Source organism: Polyodon spathula, chromosome 19 (assembly GCF_017654505.1).
Source record: "Polyodon spathula isolate WHYD16114869_AA chromosome 19, ASM1765450v1, whole genome shotgun sequence".
NCBI classification, from domain to species: domain Eukaryota; kingdom Metazoa; phylum Chordata; class Actinopteri; order Acipenseriformes; family Polyodontidae; genus Polyodon; species Polyodon spathula.
Window position 1 is genome coordinate 29893272 of NC_054552.1, and position 23357 is coordinate 29916628.

At 37.4% G+C, this 23357-nt stretch overlaps 2 protein-coding genes across 6 annotated transcripts in view; both read right to left on the minus strand.

Annotated features, from left to right (window-relative positions):
* Positions 1-6330, minus strand: part of LOC121294764 (leucine-rich repeat serine/threonine-protein kinase 1-like) — a 39000-nt gene extending 32670 nt beyond the window's left edge. For 3 of the 4 annotated variants that reach the window (XM_041218839.1, XM_041218840.1, XM_041218842.1), the window contains exons 1-2: positions 6192-6330; positions 3194-3405 (exon numbers count right to left, since the gene is read on the minus strand). In XM_041218839.1, coding sequence (XP_041074773.1) covers positions 3194-3260 — 67 coding nt within the window. In that variant the 5' untranslated portion in view covers positions 3261-3405; positions 6192-6330. Of the gene's footprint in view, positions 1-661; positions 854-3193; positions 3406-6191 lie in introns of those variants that run through there. The other variant, XM_041218841.1, reaches the window with a different exon arrangement.
* A 2481-nt stretch (positions 6331-8811) lies between these two features.
* On the minus strand, positions 8812-23154 carry LOC121295028 (aldehyde dehydrogenase family 1 member A3-like). Of its 2 annotated transcripts, XM_041219306.1 has the most exons (13): positions 22980-23154; positions 21535-21639; positions 20699-20839; positions 18193-18322; positions 16279-16340; positions 15666-15794; positions 15086-15199; positions 14890-14992; positions 14070-14254; positions 13362-13526; positions 12797-12954; positions 10867-10941; positions 8812-10334 (listed from the first exon to the last, which is right to left on the minus strand). In XM_041219306.1, the coding sequence occupies exons 1-13, from the start codon at positions 23073-23075 to the stop codon at positions 10262-10264; spliced, it is 1536 nt and encodes a 511-aa protein (XP_041075240.1). In that variant the 5' UTR covers positions 23076-23154; the 3' UTR covers positions 8812-10261. The 2 variants fall into 2 exon arrangements, with proteins under 2 accessions (XP_041075240.1, XP_041075241.1); XM_041219307.1 differs by lacking the exon at positions 12797-12954 and having other exon boundaries at positions 10245-10334.
* Between the last annotated feature and the right edge of the window lie 203 nt (positions 23155-23357).

The following is a 23357-nucleotide window of genomic DNA, read 5'->3' on the forward strand; positions in this document are numbered from 1 at the left end:
AAAAGAGCAGCTGCACTGGTGCAGAGCGGAGACATACTGGAGCTTAAGGGAGCTGGCAACTAGAGTGTCAAGCTGGTGCTTAACAGAATTTTGTGCAAACTACACAAAACAGTGGGTACTGGTGACTAGTCCATTTCAGGAACTGGCTGTAATAATCACTAGCAGCAGCCTATATTAGCATATTGCAGTGCTATTTTTATATATTCTTGTTCCACTGAATTATTGTGCTTAATCAGAAAGACAAGTGGAGACAGGTGGAGATTGTTCCAGATGAGAGCCTGCATTTAGCTAATATCAACATTAGTTAGGAAAGAAACTAGATGTATCTAGCAAAACAAAATACAAATTAAATAATATGTAACGTTAACTTATTTTATGTATCTGATTTCATTGGGAATATATCTTAATATTTATGTCCTATATTAACAAACAATAAAACTTCCTTACAGTGACATGCTGTTTAATGGAAGCTATTTAAACACATAGCTATTATTTCCTTTTATGTCAAGTGCTTCCTTCACCTCATGCAATGCCTGCTCACGAGCACCGTCTGTAAACCCAGCCAGCGATACAGCAGTTAAACAAACCCAGTACTCGTCCTCACACTGACAGCCGATTCCAAAGTTTCACAGAACACAAGAAAAGGGTAAATATTGCTCACCTTTCTTTTCATATTGTGTGAATAAAACTGTAGATCCGGGGAGCTCAATCCTGTACGGCAACTCGATTTCTTGACACTAGCCGTGCGTTTCTGGCATGCTCATTTACTGGGTTTATTTTCTCATTTTTCCTAGAGACAGTGGCTGCAGTGTTATCCTTTGCAGCTCTTCTGACTGGTGTGGCTGACGCTCCTGTGTTCAGAAGACAGTGGCTTCCTAGTCGTAACAGCAAGCCTTGTCTCTGCTATCCTATAAGCCATTACAGTGAAATCCAACCCTCTCTAACTGAAGTAGAGATTCACTGGGGGGGAAAAAAAAATCCATGTCGCCTTGAGGTGACCTCCAAGCCTGATTCCGCACCAGATGGCTTCGGCTAAATTCTATTACATTAATAATATTGTTATAGAGTATATTGCTGTAGGATATTCACTCTGGTCCTTTCTACTGTAACACTTACAATCAAAAATGGGAAACGCCTGCAATATGTTGCACGCACTTGTTTGCTGTGCATAAAACACCCTGTTGCATTTTTTTTTATATACATGATGGGCGGCACATTAGATCTGTCCGGTTTTAAAAGAGAGTTGATAGAAGATGCTGGGACAGCAGGTGATTCTGCATCTAAGGCTGTAACATTACAATTTAATTTTCTTAAATATTATTACAGTTTCATGTTGTTGTTGCTGCTCTTTTAATGTGTTATTGTAGGTGTATTTATTTTAAATTGGGTCAAAGCTGTCCCCTTTTTACACCACAAATTTCCTTCTGTCATTTTATTTTTATTGAGTCTCTCTTCTGGTAAATGTAGGCTTCACTAAACAAGTGCATGCTCACAGGTAGGTCTAAAGACAGGAGAGTCGGCTAGGAATTGGAATCAGTTTTGTTCCACGCTCTGATTTAAAATATAAATGTAGCGAATTCAGACTTTGATTTAAAAATGTCACACTGGGATAAGCTCTTGAGTTGCGGCAACTAGTATCCAAGAGTGTCACAGAAACAATTAAAATCAGTTACAATCATTTTTTCTGGGTCACACTTGGATACTAGTTGCCGTACCTCAAAAATTGATTTAACAACACTTACCAACTGCCCTATTTAAAGGGAGTTAAACAAATACTGTAAAGTCTTTATAGTATCTAAAGAACATACAGCATAGCAGAAAAAGTGCAAGTTCATATTATTGCCATGCGCTTCACGACTGAATATTAACGTGCTCCTCACTGTGCTGCATTGCCCAACACCAGCAACAGTAATCAATAACAAACCACAACTAGCAGAAGACCGTAAGAAAAGCAAGAAGCTTTGCATTCAGTTTTGGTAGAGAGCTGGCAGGTTTACCAAGCTTTTCACAACTTAAAACAGCATGTTTTACCTTTGGCTTAGAACGCAAAATACGTAGCCATACTAAAAAACAAAACAAAAAAAAAAAAACACAGGATACACAACATAGCCAGTTCATGAACTTTCATTTCAGGGTGCCTGAAATAGCTGCATTTTCAAGATGGGTATCACATAAGCGGCATGCTGAAAGTGTCACCTCGATAGGTGTTAGATAAATCTTTAAAAGATTAGTAAAACAAAGATTGTTTGAAAAATAAAGTTTGCTTGCTGATATTTACAACCTTCTTCAGCATGAGTGAACTTGCAGGGGAGGAAGCTTGAGACCCGAATGGTTACCACCACACCATAAAAAACCAGAAGAGAGATGGTGGTATGCCCCCCCCCTCCAAATCAATCACCTATAGTGTATGCATTAACAAGACTCAAAACCTTGTCAGTACATCTAAACATGCTTTAAATCTACTATCAACTGGCTTTAAAAAAAAAAAAAAAAAACATAAACAAAATACAACATTTTAAATTGGAGATATTCCTTCATTTCTTATCTAGTCTCTCTCAGAAGTTATTTGTTAAGGCAAAGCCTGTTCTACCAGCTATACATAAAAGAGCCAGCATGACAAACCTCAACCTTAATATCAACAGTGGAATCACACATCTGCCCAATTCTGGGATACAAGATTTGCAAAGTTAAGAGTTCACTTGCAGGCAATTTCAGCTCAGTCTAATTTGTCTTTTTACAGACTTGCAGTACTTCTAGAAACTGAAACCCAGAGGTGGTTAAACATGCAGTAAAGTCAGACACAGTATAAACCGACTACAGGCAGAAAGTGCCTACTTCTTTTTAATGCTGCTTGGAAACAGAAGAGTCATTTTGGTAGACAAATGCTAACACATAGTGAAGCAAATGCATAGCAGATTAACTTAAAAAAAAAATACTGTAATAGATAGCTTAACAAATAGTGACATTTTTTCTGGTACTTGTGTTTTTTTTTAGTTAATCTTCTTTCTGTGTAATAAACTAAAGTACTTGAGACCTCTTTCTCCTTATTTAAAATGAAATAAATACTGTGAAGTATTTATATCTAAAGAAAGTACAGTATAGCAGCAGAAGTGCAGGACAGGTTCATAGTATTTTCATCTGTAAAAAACCACACAGCATGTGTTTCAAGAGTGAATATGAATGTGCTACTCACCATGCGGCCTAGCCATGTTGTTCTCAGTACCGTCTGTAGATTCACTCATGCCCACAGACCAGTACATCCTGCGTTGTTTTGGTAGTGTGTCATGCCCGACGAATTCTCGTGGCTTCTTAAAGTGAAAAACTTTGTATCCATTGGAGCTCTCAGGATTTGATTACACAAAACTATCTGCCAAAAACAGACAGCTGTCTACGACACTAACAATCCTACAAAATAGAACAGACAAAACAAATCTGCAATTCAAGATATGAAAGTATTTAAGACTGTCTTGTAATAACAGAGATTAAGACCATACAATGACATGAGAGTTTGAAGCTGTGTAACTATCCCAATAATTATTCCTCTCCATTCATTATAAGATATTTGCAGTGATCATCAATATAAAATGAATGCAGTGTTGACCAAAATCCCCACTTAGTTACCTTTAGCATTCACAAAATATGTACAGCCCAATCTTGTCCAGCTTAAAAGGATAGAATTCAAAGAAGCATCTTTCAAGCAAGAGACGTCTGGCTAAGGATAACAAAATGTCTCTCTACATACAGTATCTTATCATGGAGTATTTAAATTAAGGATGAACCTCATTTAATGTTCAACTGCATGACAATGGTGTATTTTAAGCCTCCAATCTGAGACACAATTCCTTCACTATACAGGATTGCACCAGCAAAAGCATATTTACATTGACAACAACCAAGCAGCATTCAGAATTCAAGCAAAGCCTCAAAATTACAAGACTTAGATGGAACAGACTGGGTAGTGGAGATTAAAATACGACTCCTACAGCTGTTTCAGCCATTCCAGTTTTTATTATGAACTTCATCTGGACCACCTGAGCTTTTCCTCTCCACTGTTCATCTATTAAAAGTATGTTTTATAACCCTCATAGCAAAATCTGAAATGGCTCAAACTGCTATGCAGTCCGTTTTGTATCGCTCCCTCTCCTTCCATTATGAGCAGTGGTAGAGCCTTCCCACGACAGCTCCTGTTCCAGTTGTGTTTGAGAGGAGTGTGTGCCCTCTTGGTAGCCGTGTCAACTCCAAAAAGCCAACCATAAACCAGAGGACACATTTCTAACAGGCCAATAATGCAGCCAGCAGACATAAAATAGACACCTCTTCCTGAACTGGAGCCCAACTACGACTGCAGCTTAAAAAAACAAAAACAAAAAAGGAGTTTTTCCAGCCGATATTAGCTCTGGGTATTATTAGTTAGGCAGGACGAATGTTTTTAAAGCACCATAAAACCTGATTAATGTCACATGAATCCAACAGCATCAAATCTACGAACTGCAAATCCTCTCCACTCCAGTTACAAAGACACCAATCAAAATTTCTGTACCTGATTATAACTCTAGTTGGGAGCCAAAGTAAAGATATGGAGCTGTGTGTGTTTTGCAGATGGAATAGCTAGTAGCTAGTTACATGCTAGTCTAGTAATTGGTTCCTCAGAAGTACTGCAACACAAGATCTCAGTACAACATTCAAAAGAGCAGCAAGTCTTTGTTCTATTTGTGTTATCTTGCTTTCCTGTTATCTTCCGCCCCTCTAGAAAACCTATAGATAACACACTCTCTTATTATTATGATTTGTTTCTTAGCAGACGCCCTTACTCAGGGCAACTTACAGTTCTATAGAAAATAAGAGTTACAGTACAATCATCATATCAGGAGTTACAGTACAATCATCATATCAGGAGTTACAGTACAATTAAGAGCAAAATACAAAATACAATGACTTCAGTCCTAATAAGAGCAAATACAAAACACAGTGCGATTTGATATCGGGGCAGTTCAAGAGCAGATAACAGTGTTGCTAGTTACATCATGGTTAGATACGAGGGCAAGTGAAATGCAAAATACCACAGACTGGGTTAAGTGCAGGATTAAATACAGTAAAATAGGGAGCAGATAAGTGCGAGTTAAAGTGCATTAAAGGCAGAGTGCTATATAGTCCAGAAGGGATGAGTTGAGTTTCACAGGTGTTGTCTGAAGAGGTGTTCCTGATTCTAGGTATAATTCTTCAGGATTCAGTGTCGCAGTCTTTTGCTAAACACAACTAGAATACCACAAGATAGGAAGGAACATTGAAATATATGTTTCTTCTTCACAAGTGTATGGTTAAAATCAAACTTCCCGTGTACACATTTGTGTTCAGGGTCCAGTTGCTAAACAGAGTGGGCTGGCATCACTTTGAGTATTATTGTCTATTTCCTAGCACATGATTAAAACTACTCTTCCTGTTTGAAACAAATAAACACGCAAGCAACCAAGCTTAATTTAACATTTTGAACTGAAATTCCCAAAGGGCTATTACACTGGTAATAAAGTGTGCATTATCACGATACAAATAGCTACCTACTATACATCTCGAATAATTTGCCTTTGCTAGTATTGTCAGAGTAAACCGGGATTATGAACAGCTAACACATTACCACAACTGTACTTCTACAGAGATTCCCAGTTAGCAGTTTATCGAACAGATATTTGGTCATGTGTTTAATACACAGTATTACAACACATTACAACTGATTAAATACCGCTTGAATGGATAGGCACAGATTATGTTAAATTAATCAGTAGGTATCCATTCACGGTTCATTATTATAACATGCAGTAAGAACATGCTTTCATAAGAAATGGTGCGCTGAAGTATTTTAAAGTATAAGAAATTTGAAGTATAAGAAATCTGTGACGTAGTGTAAATAACTTTTACTGTGCACTTTCAAACTCTGCAAGGTGACCCACAAACAAAGCATTACAAGGTACAAATAAAATAACACAAAACCTTTCCCGTGAATTAGCGTCGTGCATTTTAACAACGAGAAACGATTTATTTTTTTTACAGAGAGAGAGAGAGAGAGAGAGAGAGAGAGAGAGAGAGAGAGAGAGAGAGAGAGAGAGAACCTTTACGCGATCCCTTGTTTTAGTTATGGCCTGCGATGTGGGAATGCCGTCCTTAAAACTAAAATAAAACTTTTTAGTTTCACTTACCTCATGGTTCCAAAGTGCACGAGCTCATCGCTAGACCGTAATTAATATCGAGGTAGAAAAATAAGCATTTATTTAACTGGGAGATGTACTTCACTTCAGCTCGTATAGTTGCAGTGTGTTGAATGCATTGATTCCAGCCGAGATGAAGCAGTCTTGATGCAAAATTTGAAACACTTCCTCATTTACAAAACCACTCTCAATGCACCAGCTCACACCTTACGAAATACGCATTTGCTACATCCAACAATTGGTTAAGTCTAATTTCTATCCGGTCTAGACTTTTCCTTATATTATGGTAGAACTCCTGGATCAATTATGATGTATTTTGTCAAGGACTCCTGAACCTTCCTTTAAAAAAATAATAATAATTAGAACAGATAATTAAGTATATCATAGGATTACCGTACGATTATATTCACTGGTACAGTTCAGAATTTTTAACTCACACCCAATGCATTTTGGTAAGTGTAGTCCTGCTTCTCAAAGAAAAGAAACAAGTGACAGGTACCTGAGCCAGGTAAAACGTACCAGAATGCACTGCGATATGAGAACATAAGAACATAAGAAATTTACAAACGAGAGGAGGCCATTCGGCCCATTTTGCTCGTTTGGTTGTTAGTAGCTTATTGATCCCAGAATCTCATCAAGCAGCTTCTTGAAGGATCCCAGGGTGTCAGCTTCAACAGCATTACTGGGGAGTTGATTCCAGACCCTCACAATTCTCTGTGTAAAAAAGTGCCTCCTATTTTCTGTTCTGAATGCCCCTTTGTCTAATCTCCATTTGTGACCCTTGGTCCTTGTTTCTTTTTTCAGGTCCAAAAAGTCCCTTGGGTCGACATTGTCAGTAACTTTTAGAATTTTGAATGCTTGAATTAGGTCACCGCGTAGTCTTCTTTGTTCAAGACTGAATAGATTAAATTCTTTTAGCCTGTCTGCATATGACAAGCCTTTTTAAACCCAGAATAATTCTGGTCGCTCTTCTTTGCACTCTTTCTAGAGCAGCAATATCCTTTTTGTAGCGAGGTGACCAGAACTGAACACAATATTCAAGATGAGGTCTTACTAGTGCATTGTACAGTTTTAACATTACTTCCCTTGTTTTAAATTCAACATTTTTCACAATGTATCCGAGCATCTTGTTAGCCTTTTTTATAGCTTCCCCACATTGCCTAGATGAAGACATTTCTGAGTCAACAAAAACTCCTAGGTCTTTTTCATAGATTCCTTCTCCGATTTCAATATCTCCCATATGATATTTATAATGCACATTTTTATTGCCTGCGTGCAGTACCTTACACTTTTCTCTATTAAATGTCATTTGCCATGTGTCTGCCCAGTTCTGAATCTTGTCTAGATCATTTTGAATGACCTTTGCTGCTACAACAGTGTTTGCCACTCCTCTTACTTTTGTGTCGTCTGCAAATTTAACAAGTTTGCTTACTATACCAGAATCTAAATCATTAATGTAGATTAGGAATAGCAGAGGACCTAATACTGATCCCTGTGGTACACCACTGGTTACCACACTCCATTCTGAGGTTTCTCCTCTAATCAGTACTTTCTGTTTTCTACATGTTAACCACTCCCTAATCCATGTACATGTGTTTCCTTGAATCCCAACTGTGTTCAGTTTGAGAATTAATCTTTTGTGCGGGACTTTGTCAAAAGCTTTCTGGAAATCTAAATAAACCATGTCATATGCTTTGCAATTATCCATTATCGATGTTGCATCCTCAAAAAAATCAAGAAAGTTAGTTAGACATGATCTCCCTTTCCTAAAACCATGTTGACTGTCTCCCAGGACCCTGTTACCATATAGGTAATTTTCCATTTTGGATCTTATTATAGTTTCCATAAGTTTGCATATAATAGAGTTTTAGAACAATTAGATAACCTAGAGATATGTTGAAAAGCCTGAGCTGTATCAGTGAGCAGTGATATGGTAATCCTACTGGAGGCATACTGAGTGTCAGACCTGTCTTTAAACATATCTCTAGGTTATCTAAGTGTTCTAAAACTTACATATTGGGAGTATCTGGTTTGATAATATTGATATAGCTGGGCTAGCACCATCAGAATATACTGGCAGCCCGGTGTGTTCAACACATGCAGAACATCAATGAATGAAAACAAATTGGATTGGTTTTTTAAAATCTTGAATAGCATTTATTTAAGAAAAAGAAGAGTGGGTGTTGTAGGATATTTAAATATATAAAATAGTCAAAAATAGTTTAAAAGTCAGAAATCACTAGAGCATAATCATACACATCCAAGAATATTATAACAATTAAACATTCTATATTGGAACTGAAACAGTAGTATTACAATTGGTTTGCTGGCCTGCATTGAGGACATTGACATGTCATCTAAAACAAAACACCAGGACAGACATCTTTTTTACAAAACACTTAAATGACCTATTAAATAGAAAATGATTGTTGTATATTTTACAAGTTGTCTTAAATACTACAAATGTAAGGCATGTATATGTATATGTATATATATATAGTATATATATATATATATATAATGTATATATTTGATATTATATATTTATAATCATTTCATCGGTAGTAATTACCTTCACCCTGCGTCCGTTTATGTCAATTAATTAATAAACTACCATTTTGCAAATGGTTAGTAAAGTAGCCATCACTGCATTACCAGGGAGTCATACAGTAGGATTGGGCTGAACCATAAATGCATGGAAGTGTGAACCATGCATACATTATCAAGGGCTGATTTTAAAACCAGAGACCATAAGATTATAAAAGCTGTAGCTGGTCTTTTACTGGGGTCTGTTTACTTTCCCAGTTGGGAAATCTAAATGGCTACACAGAAAACAAAATATAATGTATAGTACATCACATACCAAGTTTCATAGTAATTTTAAAATGTGAAGTGTTTATTCATACCAAAATACTTCCTAAATAATTGTATTTTTTATATATTAACAAAGAAAATTTGAATAATAATACGCATTCACATATAAATATTATATAAATGTCCTAAAGAGCAATTTTCAAGTTTGACCTCATTCTCTACCGGGAATCTGAAATCAAACAGCAGATCCAGCACAGAATGCTTTGCTTCCAAGAGATTAAGCAGACAACAAACCAGCTATTAAAGAGTATGTTTCTAGCAAATTATTAGTCTGTTTTCATACATGTGGTGGCCTACTTTAGTTTAGATAATACAGTAGTTATTTTTATTCTGCCGGTGTTTCAATCGCCAAGTTCAGCTTGTTGCTGTAATTTTGTTTGAACTCTTCCTCCAACTCTTAAACCTGACTGAATGTTGAGTGCACCTTCAAATTCCGTCCTTACTGTTGAATTAACCTTCACGGCTTGGTGTAAGAGTGGAACCAATGATGCAGGTTAGTGCGCCAATGGGGAAGAAGTTTACAGTTGCCGTAAACTAGAAAAAACATTCTGGATGGCTTTGGAATAATAAAAAAACAAAATCAAGAAGACTTGGAAAACAAAAAACAAAAAAACACAAAACCCACAGATGTCTTTGAAGCATTCCGTTTGTTCTGTGAGGTGAAATATCAAGAATTGCCTTTGCAAAAAAAAAATTTAATTCACAGAGCTATGTGGTTTGAGAAATTGGAAACTGGCTGATGGACAAAAAAAAAGCCTTTGTGGGTTGAATGGCTCGCTAAAGGTTATACGACATTATGTCAACAGATACAAAATACATACAATTCGGCAGCACCTTCCTTGACTACATTGCCCCAGTAAGCCTCTTAATAACCCCTTTCCCTGCTGCTTTTTCAAGAAGCAGGAAAAGAAAAGAAAACAAGGTGCTGTACTTCAGTCCTCCTGGGTAGACAATTTCTAAATAAATAAGAGCTTCTTAGAGTCGAAAATCTAAAACATATTAGGAGATTCTTTTAAACACTATGGTTTTAAAGCAAGTCCCTTGATTATCTCTAAAGGGTTGGTGTTCTGATACAGTAGCATGTGCTGCTGTAGCACCAGCTGTGAGGCTGGCATGCTTTGTTCTCCACTGCAGTAGTGACTTGTACTGTACATTGGGAGTTTTCCAGTTCTCTGTTCATTGTTTATTCAGTGATCCTTCTGTGTAAGTTTGATTGTGACTGCTTTAACTTCAGTGTATTCTGCCAGAGCATATTCCCCACTGGAAAAAAAAATAATAAGAAGAAGAAACATTTAGAAAACTGAATTGTACACAACCTTATGGCCCTTGGTCAAAACAAAACAAAAAATATAGAAAATAGGACTATATAGGGAATATCATTTTGACCCATTCCAGGTTTTAATATGCACTTAATTAGCCCTAGTGTATAGGTAACAAGCACAGGAGTGTCTTATTAAACTCTTAGGAAAACCAGGAAAGGATCAAACTGCAGTTCTTATTTCCATTCCTGCTATATAAATCTACAGAATTCTCTAGACATTTTGGACCAGGGGCAAATCTTTCCACACCCCTGGACAGTTTAAGACTGCTTTCTTCCAGGGCTTTCCTTGCTTGTTTACAGAAGAAGTAAAAGCAGGGAAACCAGCTCCACTTGCTTCAACAGCTTGCTGACAACGCTCAGTAAAATACAACATGGTACTGTGTATAGATTTACATGTACGTCAATATCAAGCACCACCACTCATTTGCATGCCATTATTTATATATAGAAGAGAACACAGGATGTTCTTACAGTTCTCTGCCATTTCCTGACATCTTATAGCCACCGAAGGGAGCCTGAGCATGGAGAGCATTGTAGCAGTTTATCCTGAGTGAGAAAAGGCAGAACAGTGTCAATGAGAATGCAATGCTGAACTGCTGCTTTATTGTTAAGCAACAATACTCAACACAGCCTGAATTGCATACAGATTATTAACAGCGGAAAAAAATTAGGTTAGGAACCTCAAATGCAGAAATATATTTTGAAATGTGTTTTATTGTGGGGGGCATCATTCAAAGCCTTGAACCTGTCTGTCTGTCTGCCACAAACGGTCATAGTCTGCTCCAGACTTTGATCATAGACTACTGTTCTCCTGTTGATATAGCATTTGAAATGGTCAGCCGCTTCAACTTTTTATCTGAATTGCTTTTGGCTGTTACCTTTTCTTATGCAGAGTTATTATAAAACAAACTTCTATAAATCTGCCTTTACCTGGCTTTGAGCTTGCCTGGTGAATGTTCAGTGGTGGGATTGAAAAATTAGATAGCTAGATAGCTAGATAGATATAGCATGCTGTAGACAGAGAGAAAGTAGGCTTAGCATAGTTGAAAGCCCATATTGCCACTTGGTTTTAATGGAATGAGCAAGGCTGCTTAGTCCTGGAATGTAGGATTCTCCAGACAAGCGGAAAACCATGAAGGCAGATTAGAGAAGAAACCAAATAGTTCAATATTGGAGCAACACAATCCAGAACCACGCAATGATAACTGTAAATATCATGAAACAGTAAAACAATGACTGTAAATATCATGAAATAGTGAAACAATAACTGTAAATATCATGAAATAGTACTACAGTAACTGTAAATATCATGAAATAGTACTACTGTGACTGTAAATATCATGAAAATAGTCAGGCAAAGGTAAAAAACTAAAACAAAAAAAGATATTTGAAGACACTCTTCAAGCGAATGAAAGGCTCCTTTGTTATGGATGTGCGTGCCCTGCTTCTGTACAAGACTGGATGTAGGAATAGTTACAGTCACAGTTCAAGTTTCCAAGCTTGGTGGGCACTACTGGTGGGATAATGGCTGCTTCACTTTGAATCAATTTTAATCAATAAAATCCAGGAACTGAACAGCGCCAAGCAAACATGTAGTCATCTGTTTAGCTCTACAACAGCATAGTAAACAATGCAGTTTAATGTGCTTTATTACAGCCCCAAAATGAAGAAATCCAATACCGAAACAAAGGAACCCTTCTTGACAGACTGTAACTAAGAACAGTGTCATTTTGGCTGACCACTGACATTCTTACCTGACATTTTCCTCAGGCTATGTAAACTCTAATGCTTACAGTATTGTATTTGCCATATTTGAGCGCCATCTTGTGGATAAAATGCACAATTGCTTTAATTTCCAATGAATTGTTAGATTGTGTATCTCTGTTATGAGAATGGTAATGTATCCAGATTAGGCTCCCTCCTGTAACAATGGCAGTTGTCTGTTTCCGCATTACACCATTCATTTCAATCAGAGCACCAGCATTGCTGCAGGAGAGAGCACGAACTGGATACACTATGAAATTAACAGGAGAAATTTGTTCTCTTCTGAATAATGCTCACATGTGAAAAAGTGTGAATAAAAACATCAAAACAATCATGATTCATAAAACATAAACAAAAAAACATTGCTGTTATACAAACAACACTGGATACAGCAATGCATCTCTTGTAAACGCTGCAGGTGTTCTGTAATGAATATCATGTTAATACCAGATATAATTTACACTATTGTACAGTTTCATGCAATGTAATAGTGGCACATAATAGGCAGGTGTTTGTGAAGCTTTTCCTTATTGCTCATGTGAACCAGGCTGAGTCATGTGAATTATATCACCCTTATAGCATCAAAGCATGTCTAATTCACACAATGATCTGGGATTGCATTAAAAGAAACCCTTACCAGACAGTCCCAGCCTCCAAAGCAGAAGCTGCACTCAGCGCTTTGTCCATGCTTTTTGTAAACACAGCTGCTGCTAATCCATACCGAGTACTGTTCGCTCTCTTAATGACTTCCTCTTGGCTTTTAAACTTAAATATACACTGTACGGGTCCAAAGATCTGTAATAATTAATCAACTCAGTAAAATTGGTGCTTTTATAATAGGGCTGGTGATGTTGAAATATTTTTCCTGTTAAGAATGAACATGAATATTGGCCTTTTATCTACCAAAAAAACAAACAAAAAAACACATAAATGCGTGCAGGAGCTAGTCCTTTGGTGCCACCTCCTGGTCACTAATAAAATGATTGTGCTTCCTGAGTGTCAAGACTGTATACCTTCTGGGCCCCAACATCATTCGTTTGTCAGGTAATCAAATGTGATATTTCAGCAGGTGGAGCATTTTAGAAGTAAAATAAGACATCAATAAATGCTTCATCTGACACTCAATGTGATACTAGTTTTGGAACATTTCAAAAGAAAACCAAACAAACTGAGGGTAACTACATATACAGACAGTGGCGTACCTCCTCCTTAGCAATGCGCATGTGGTCTTTAACACCCGAAAATATAGTGGGCTGTATAAATAGACCTCTGTCCTCAATGGCTGAGCCGCCATACTCCAGCTTGGCGCCTTCCCGCCTCCCACTGTCAATCAGCTCCATGATCTTATCAAACTGCTTCTGGTCAATCTGGAGAGGGAGGGGGTCAACAGGGATAACAATGAATCAAGCTGTTGAACGTGGACTGATTATAAATAAAGAAATTAATTTATGTAAAATAAAAAAATGATAGGGATGTAATATTTCAACTGATTAAAAGAAAATGAAGTAGATGGCTCAGAGGTCTTGTTTAGTTTCTGTTGTCGCTGCTCTGCTGCACTGGCTTCTTATGGCACTTCATATTTCCAATGCTTCAATGTTAAATCAACATTGGAAACTGTGCCAAAACTGTCAGGTATCCAAAAAAAATGGCTTATTAGCTCCCCCTGCATGTTGCAGAGCGTAATGGTAAATGACATGCAACTAACCTCAGACACACGCTTCATAAAGATTATTTAGAGAAAGCATGTTTTCACTGAATGAAGAAAGAACAGTGTGCATAAAACTTTTCAAGACAAACCAACAGTTAATTGAAGGTCTTAACTTTAAGGTCTGATATGCCTCGTTTGTAATTTACGAACCTTTATACTGAAGGTGGTTATAGAGCACAAGGCTTTGTTGTGTTAGAAGTACCTGCGGTCCCTGGGATGTTCGTGGATCAAATGGATCCCCAATGACTCTCTTCCCAGCATGCTCCACACTCCGCCTGACAAACTCCTCATAGATCTGCTCCTCCACGAAGATGCGAGAGGCGGCCGTGCAGCACTGGCCCTGGTTAAAGAACGCTCCCTGCTGCGCCTCCTCCACTGCCAGGTCCACTGAAAGAGAACCACAGAGAGATGCATGAATCCGTATACCACTAAGAGAGATTCCGGAAATCCTTTCACAATGGAATTCAAACACAGCCTCCCCAACCAGGTAAATCACTTAATAATCAAACCACATTTGTAACTGGACAATGCCTTCAGAAACCCAAACAAACCTGTAAAGCAGTAAGCAATGTAAAGATATTGGCCTATTGGTTACACTGTCATAAAAAAGCATCATGCTTCTGCTCTTTTAATAATGATAGGACCTCTTCAAAGTCTGTTCAGTTTGAAGGGATACAAAACACTATTAACCAAGCTTTCTTTTAAGTGGTTTGATCGTTTGATGCTGCAAATATTTACCTTATGGACCAGCAGTTCAGGCGTAACATACATCAAATATATTGCTTTGATACTGTCAGAAGCAATACAACAGATTTATGACTCGCCCTTCCATCGTTACGACAGGTCAGTTAGCAAAGACAGTTTCTGTCATGGCGTTATTGACAACGAACAGGTGTTTGTTGCAACAGGATCAAGGAGGGAGAAAAGCGTTAGTCAAGTACTAGCCTATATTTGTATTCTATAATCCGTAGATGAATATTTTAAATAATACAATAGAATGTATATATATAAATAGATCTTACAGTCAGCATCAGCATAAACGATGCATGGATTTTTCCCTCCCAGTTCTAGAGTCACTCGTTTCAAGTTACTTTTAGCAGCTGCTTCTTTGACAAGTTTCCCAATCTACAAAAAAATTAAAAAAATAAATAAATAAAATGGTCGAACAGCATGTGAGTGTTTTGCAGTGATGTTTACGTATTTATTAAAGAAACATACCTTGGTTGATCCGGTGAATGCCACTTTGTCAATATCCGGATGACTGGCAATGGCTGCACCTGTCGTGGGTCCAAATCCTGGGACTATATTCACCACACCAGGGGGGAAACCAGCCTGCATAGAGAAAAAATGAACTGTAACCCATTACAGGCTAAAATATTTCTCTTTTTTTTATATAAAGGTAAGTCTGAAGGTGAGAATTAAAATTACGATTACAGCAACACAACCATGTGTTCACCTGGGGATCAGTCTCAGCTACATCGGTATATTAAGGGTACCTTACACTTGAATCCTTGGGGAGCAAGGATGCAATTCTCACAATCTATTGAGCCTGACAGGACTTCATGGCTCTATAGTTTGTAACAACTTGTGTTCCAAAAGAGTACCAGAGACCTCAGGTCCACTTACAAAGTCATTCTCGGTGTGAACCTGTCAACAGGTATAGCTTTAAAACATAACCTTTGCTTTATGCATCATTCTGTCAGGGATTATCCATAACCGTTTGGACTGCTATCATAGAAGAGGAGTCACTTGTTTGTTTGTTTTGCTTCTTGTATTCTGTATGCACTGGTGTACTCACTTCCTTCACTAAAGCACCCATGTACAGTGCTGTTAGAGGCGTCTGCTCTGCAGGCTTGATAACCACAGTGTTCCCACAGCTCAGTGCTGGAGCCATCTTCCACATAAACATTAACAAGGGAAAGTTCCACTGCAGGGGAGAAGAGAAGCACATGTTTTTACATAGAACCAGACTGGATACCCCCCTAATGAAAACAGGGAAGGGAAAGAGAGTTTCAGGACTAAGAACAAAGACAAAAGCTCTGTGTTCCCAAGCGTGTCCATCTCATATAGAGAGTCTGACTGGCATTATCTTATCGAGCTGACACCAGTTCAGATCCTGATACCCAGCTATGTTCACCTGTGAGTGAAAGCAAACACCTGGACTGCATTCCCCCGGGGTTCACTTTGCACCTCTGCTTCAGCGCTCTGACAGATAGCATCGCCGACACTAAAGAGCTCACAACAACAGAGGCAACACCACAGCCACCTTGCAGTTTGACAATGGGAGATGGGCAAGTGCAAGGCAAACACGTGGGTCTGTGGCACAAGAATCCAGAGGTTTTCCATTTGATCGTCTGCATTTGATAGGATAGTTTTGTACTGATGCGCCTCGATTTCCCTCCTTTACTTACGGGGATGATGGCTCCACACACACCGACGGGTTCATGCTTAGTGAAACACACAAAGTCATCATCTAAAAGGAGAGAAATATAAACCAGCGCATTAGAGAAAGGGTTTCAAAGCTCTCCTGAGCCAAGAAATTGCACGCTTCTTTCTGGGCAAAACTTTCTGGACTCCAAAAAAAATAAAAAAATAAAACATGGGAATTATAGCAGGCCAATTCTAATCACAGCCTCAGAACAAACAACTATATATTACTAGAGAGCCATTTTGTAATTAGAGAAGAGGGAGCATTGAAAGGAGTGGGCTCTGGTTCAAGCTCTGTGAATTTTACCTTTGGCTCTGGTTTAAAGCTTTGTTCTGGGCTTAGAGACTCCATCTCCATTACTCTTGATACAAGGTGGCATCAGATATTGACACAAAGGCAATTTAAGGTGGTATTGCTATATTATGAATTAAGGTGGCATTGCTGATCGAAGGCTTGTCCTATTTTCACATTAACAGCATGGCTTCCTTATTTATTGGTGTATTCTTTACACCACAAAGACAGTTTTTGGTAATATGCCCTTTCAATATGGCACTCTGATGATCGCTGTTTGAGTCAAAACTTTATAAATAAACATTTGGATAGAATGTACAGTTCACAGTATGATCCCAATTATATTTTGTAACATTTTTATAAGATGCTATATATATATATATATATATATATATATATATATATATATATATATATATATATATATATATATAAAATGTTTTCAACTCAAGATGATTTGAAAAAGGGTATGTTTATGATAACTTTTGGGTTATACTTGAGATGAACTGTAGCTTTGCAGTCCTCTTGCTCTTCCCTAGTGACATGAGTTAGGTATATTAAATTTGTAGTAAGGGAAATATTCATGTATAAAATACCAAAAAACCTGACAGATCAGAAACAATGTGCCATGTTACGATAAGTTACGGCTATTGCGTTTATTTCCCTTAAACAGTGGTCGACTTTACCCAGCTGTTAGAGAGCGAGATGTGACCACCCTCTCAAACAGTCTAAATAGCGTGTAACCGCTGAGTGTATAAATCTGACCAACTGGTCTACTCTAGCTACCATGACGTGCGCTTCAGAATTACGCTGAGCAGAGCTGAAGCACATTACCAAAACAAAACACCCACCGAGAACGTGCGGTAATCAAAACACCCGCTGAGAACGTGCGGTAATCAAAACACCCGCTGAGAACGTGCGGTAATCAAAACACCCGCTGAGAACGTACAGTAATCAAAACACCCGCTGAGAACATGCGGTAATCAAAACACCCACTGAGAACGTGCGGTAATCAAAACACCCGCTGAGAACGTGAGGTAATCAAAACACCCGCTGAGAACATGCGGTAATCAAAACACCCGCTGAGAACGTGAGGTAATCAAAACACCCGCTGAGAACGTGCGGTAATCAAAACACCCACTGAGAACGTGAGGTAATCAAAACACCCGCTGAGAACGTGAGGTAATCAAAACACCCGCTGAGAACCTGAGGTAATCAAAACACCCGCTGAGAACATGCGGTAATCAAAACACCCGCTGAGAACGTGCGGTAATCAAAACACCCGCTGAGAACGTGCGGTAATCAAAACACCCGCTGTAAAAAGTGACTAAGTTTGAAACAATCCAAGACTCATCATACATCATGCTCACAGAAATATGTTTAATCTATGTTGTAATAGTTTCTTAACTTCAGCAGACTTTTCAGAATGTTTTCCAACAGGTTTGGCTGCCAGTGACACCTTTTTAAATACACTAGCTACGCACACAAGCAAGTGACCTTATTGATGAATGGAGGAAATGCTTTCAAAATAAGACTCAAAGTGCATATTTGTATCAAGATTGTATGTATGTATGTATGTATGTCAGACCTCTTTGAATTGACTTACCCACTGGCATGGTTTTGCCCTGTATTTTATCAGACCAGCCTGCATAGTATCTCAGGGTTTTTATACAGCCTTCCAGGTCAATAAAAAATGCATGGAGGAATGGTTTTCCTGTGTCCATCGTTTCCATTGTCTGCAAAAAAACAACAGAGAACACATATTTCATAAGCACTGGCATCTATAACATAGGGGGTTACGTACAACTTGCAGTGGATTTGATTTGATCTGCCTGGCAACACAGCGGGGCTTTTTACAAAACAACACATGTGGTGCTGCAGGGTTGTAGGTATGAATTCCTGTATGAATTCCCTAGAACGCTACTTGAGATGCCACTGCTATTGAAAAAAGAGCTCACCCTGAGGACATCATCCATAACTTATCTATCGCTGACTTTGGACGCAAGAATTACATTCCTTTCTTATGAACGGCCTCAGATCATTTTTCATCTAAATAAGAGAATGAAACCAACCGCATAGAAGACACCCAGCTGAGGATTGTCCTTTTATTTAAAAAAAAAAAAAAAAAAAAAAAAAAAAAAGATAACACATGTGCATGCCAGGACCCGTCATGTAATATTTTCATAGATGCTTTATGTTCAGTATTTGTGGGTATTTCTCTCAAATATATGCAGTAATCTAGCCCCATGTTTTGCACCTAAAACAATAACCCGTATGTATCCTGATGCTGCTTCTAGAGAATGAACAGTTCATTACCAAAAGCCCTCTGCAGGTGCAATCTCAGTTTGTCACAGATTCTCCCTGCAGCTGCAGTGAAGCTGATTCACACACACGAGACTGGGATTCACAGGCAATGAAACGACAATGCCGCCTCCGATTCTCTGCTTATTTCAAATTGCAAAATGAAACGAATTGCAGTTCAAAGCATAACAGTTTAGGAACAATACAACTTTTACAACTATTTTTTTTTCCTTAAAAGACTGTTTCCCTGAAGAAATCACTAAAGAACAGTAGCTCAACAGTATTTTCTTTTGTTCTCTTTTTTATTTCAATAATTCTGGTAATACACCAACACACAGGCTTAAGCAAATGTGTGACTCTTGTTATTTGTAATATTAAATAGTACCATCTGCATACAACATTATCACCTTATTTCTAACCTGATTAATTTTCTGTGTTCTGTTTAATACTGTATTATTGTGTCTGCCATTACTTCCCATGCTTATCAACTAGTCTAGAGAAGACTTCTGAAAAGACTCCTCAATGCAGTTGCAATAGTTTTGCATTGGGCATTGAAACCCATATGTGAATCAGAAGGGATAACGAAGATTTTTTTCTTTTGTTTTCCTGTGCAAGAGCGGGCTTAGCAATATTTTGCTGTAAAAGCTCAGACTTCCTTTTAGAAATGATATTACCAATCCCCCTAGGCTTTAATTATTATCAAAGTAAATAACTTATAGCTCATTAAATACATATCACCAAAACTAAACAAAATCCATGTTTATCTTGTCATCTCCAAGTTTACTTCCATTTTGCGTGTACAGGTTTGGGAGTCACTGCAATTACTGATACAGTAACCCAATCTGGCATGTATTTAATTAACAGTCACATGCAAACCCACAAAAACATGACTTCATTCACATTGTTACCTTATGAATTAAAATATTATTTCCTTAATAAGATGTGACAGTTGAATTAAGTGCAAACTGATTCAGACCAGGATTTGATTACGTATGATATAACAGCTGCCTGTGGTTTGCAACATAACATTTAGGAATGTTGTGTTAGTTGATGCAGTTCATTTAATGTTGCATTGCTGAGGTCTGTCTTATTATCTAAATAGATTTCAATACTGCAGCCATTTAATTTCATTTCTCTTTTAATACATTCAACGTTTTTTTTTTTTTTTTTTTTTTTTTTACTTAGTTGTCAGCCTAGTTAAAATACTAAAGCTAATCAGAAATAACTTCAGAGTACATACCAGCCCCCTAAATTAAATTACAGAATAGTACTTTATGTTAAGTTATTTCTATGTTCTGGTAAATAACTGTCTTTAATTTCCCATTACCTTTTCCTTTGTGGTTTTAGTTCCTGTAAATAAAACTTTTTTTTTGTTTATAGAGGTGTAATTTAGAACATGCATTCAATAAAAAGATTTGCTGCAGGAAAACACATTTTAAACTGAATGATGATTATTTTAAAAACTGGTCCAGCCATCCTAGCCGTAAGCCTCTAAATATGCAGCTAATTACATCCCCAGGCGCCATAAAAACAATACAAAATCAGAACATGGACGTAACTAAATATGGAATGAAGTCCATTTTTTTTTTTTTTTTACTGTAAAATAAACATAATTATTATGTTTTATATATTATTTTAACCCCTGGGTTCCATTACATAGGCACATTAATTTTTAAACCCTGATCCTTTCTTAATTTTCGAGGAACTGAACTTGTAAAATTGATATAGGCTCTGGTTGCATTCTCATGCAGTTAGTTACCAGTACATCAGGAACGCAGACTGATAGACAGGCAGGTAGGGGATGCACTTACAGCTAACGCCACCCGATCTCTTTCAATGAGGTCTGCCAGTTTGTGTAACAGTCTCCCTCGACTCGACACATCCATCTTTCTCCATGGAGAGCTCCTGAGGTTAGCTGCTTTTGCAGCTTCCACTGCCTTATCTACATCAGCCTGGGAAATAGAGATGTGATTATAAAGACAACGCATTGCACCACTACAGAACATCTGAGCCACAATGAGCCTCCTGCTCACTAGACTTCTTCTAAAAGATGCAGCTATACTGGATAATAAAATTAATAGGTGATTGTATGTCAACAGTGATAAAACTGCTACAGTCTTGATAGTCTCCTTTAGACCTCATCATCAGATACTAGGAGTAACATCAAAGTAAAAAATGACTTAATAGACTTGTGTGTGCATTAGGATCCTCGACTCTGATACCCTGGTGAACTTATGCTAAGGAATACTCATAGCAAATATGATTAACAATTGGATGACTGGTGCTTTACAAGATATATCCTAAGACATATGTGTGACATAAGAACCTATGAATACTTACTCACCACAATGATAGGTGGCAGACAGGGGCTTAATCTTGAGTAATATATATGGTTATTGTAGGTTTTGTTAACAGATGAGTAACTGTAATTATATGGGTATGCATGAGTGTACACCGACCCTTTACATCATGGTACAGTTATTGAGTTAATCATGAACATACATAATCATCTCTTATGGTCTTGAGCATTTTCCCCAATCAGTGATACAGCTCTCAACAGAAGTAAACAATGTGTAGAGATTGGAGAACTCGGTTTAAACAGCAACTAGGATAGTTATTATAGGAAATACAAGAACAGAACGTTTACCTTGTCAGCTTCTTCCACGTCGCAGATTTTAGTGCCTGTTGCAGGGTTGTAAGTCGCAAATTTAAGACCACTGACAGAAGTGTGCCACTCATTATTAATAAAAACCTATGGAAAGGGAAAACAACGTGTTCAAACAACGAACACACAGTTAATGTATTTCCAAACATGTCTATTGGGCTATTTGTATAGGCATTTCCCCGCTGCAAAAGAAACGCGCCTGTTGCCGCAACACACATAATCCAAAGTCTGAAAAGGAAACAGCATCAGAGATTGATAAATAGCAACACGGTGAAAGTTACCTAGTGAACGAAAAAATAAATAAAAATAAAAAAAATTAAGAAAATATCTTGAACACCTGTGATACTATTAATTAATTCATCAACCTGTTTCGCTCAGATTATATTAGCACTGTAATTATTGTATTTCTCTGATTACATGTAAATGAAGATACGCGATTTGTCTTGTGTTGACTATTTACTGTAGCTACACTGTAGACAAAAGAGCTCTTATTCACATTTCCATCAGCGTTTCTCTAATATCAAGCTAAAACGCTACTGACATTTAAAAGGTTCCGTCTTTGTACAGTAAACACACGCACATGATATTTTGCAAATTCATATTGAAAGTAAATATTCTCTGATGTTCACACTGACAAATTTGCATTGAAAAACAAATGTATATCACTGTTAAACCAGTTTGACTTACAGTAATGTGCCCTCATAAAAAAATAAAAAAATACAACAAAATACAAAAAAAGTATTTTTTAAAGTCAACTAATAGCTGTGGTTTACTTTTGAATTAAGTATAGGTTATTTATAATACCTTAACATGAATTTATAATGCTGATATAGGACCAGTACAAAATCTAATTAATTTATTTTAAAAAAGATAGTCAGATATGACTACATGGTAACACACCGTATTAGTTTTTCATTGTATTACACAATTAAAACTACAAATCCTTTTCAAATTTAACATTTAATTCATGTGACTTTTTTTTAACCAGGAAAGTCGCATTGAGATTAAAATCTCTTGTTCAAAGGAGACGTGGAAAATGAATTTCCTAATATTACAATTATTAGGATCCTCTGCTTAGTGGATCCTTACTCCAGCAGTTAACATAATAAAAGAGAATACTACAGGAATGTTAAATGACATTTTGAAATTAATGTATCTAACATATGTATCCTGTACATTATCGTTTTTGTATTCATCGACATTTCTAAGCATGTATGTTGTTAAACGTGTATTTTAGTTCATAGTGAATTCATACAAATGACATGTTAAGCATGTACAAAATGTCCTCATCGTCCCCCTAAATCCGACTAATTTGTGTTTGTCTATTTCAAACACAGCCGTATGACAGCGCTATACTATCTCAATGCAACCGAAGCAACAGGTACTGGAGTTTCTGTATGCTGGAATGGCCTGTCCCAGCATCTTACCTTTGTGTACTTCACTTCCAGGTTTTTAATGGGATGAGGAACGAAAGGGATCTTTTTCTCTGGCTGCCCGTTCTCTATAGTCCCGTTCTCTGCCATGTTAGATATATTAATTTATATTATAGATTGCTCCGCTGCTGTTGGGTGTTGACGTTTGTGTGTGTGAGTCAGTGTAGCACAGTGAACAGGCTTTATAAGAAATGTATGTTCCTCCCAGCCTGGGATAGCGGTTAAGAACAGGTTAGATTACCCCGCCCCCAAACCTTAATCGCTGTTCATTTTTTCATTCATATAATTCTGGCTGTAGCAGTTTTACCTGAGTTAGACTTTAGACTAACATGCTTGTTTTTCTTTCCTGTTGACATTGTCATATATTTAAAA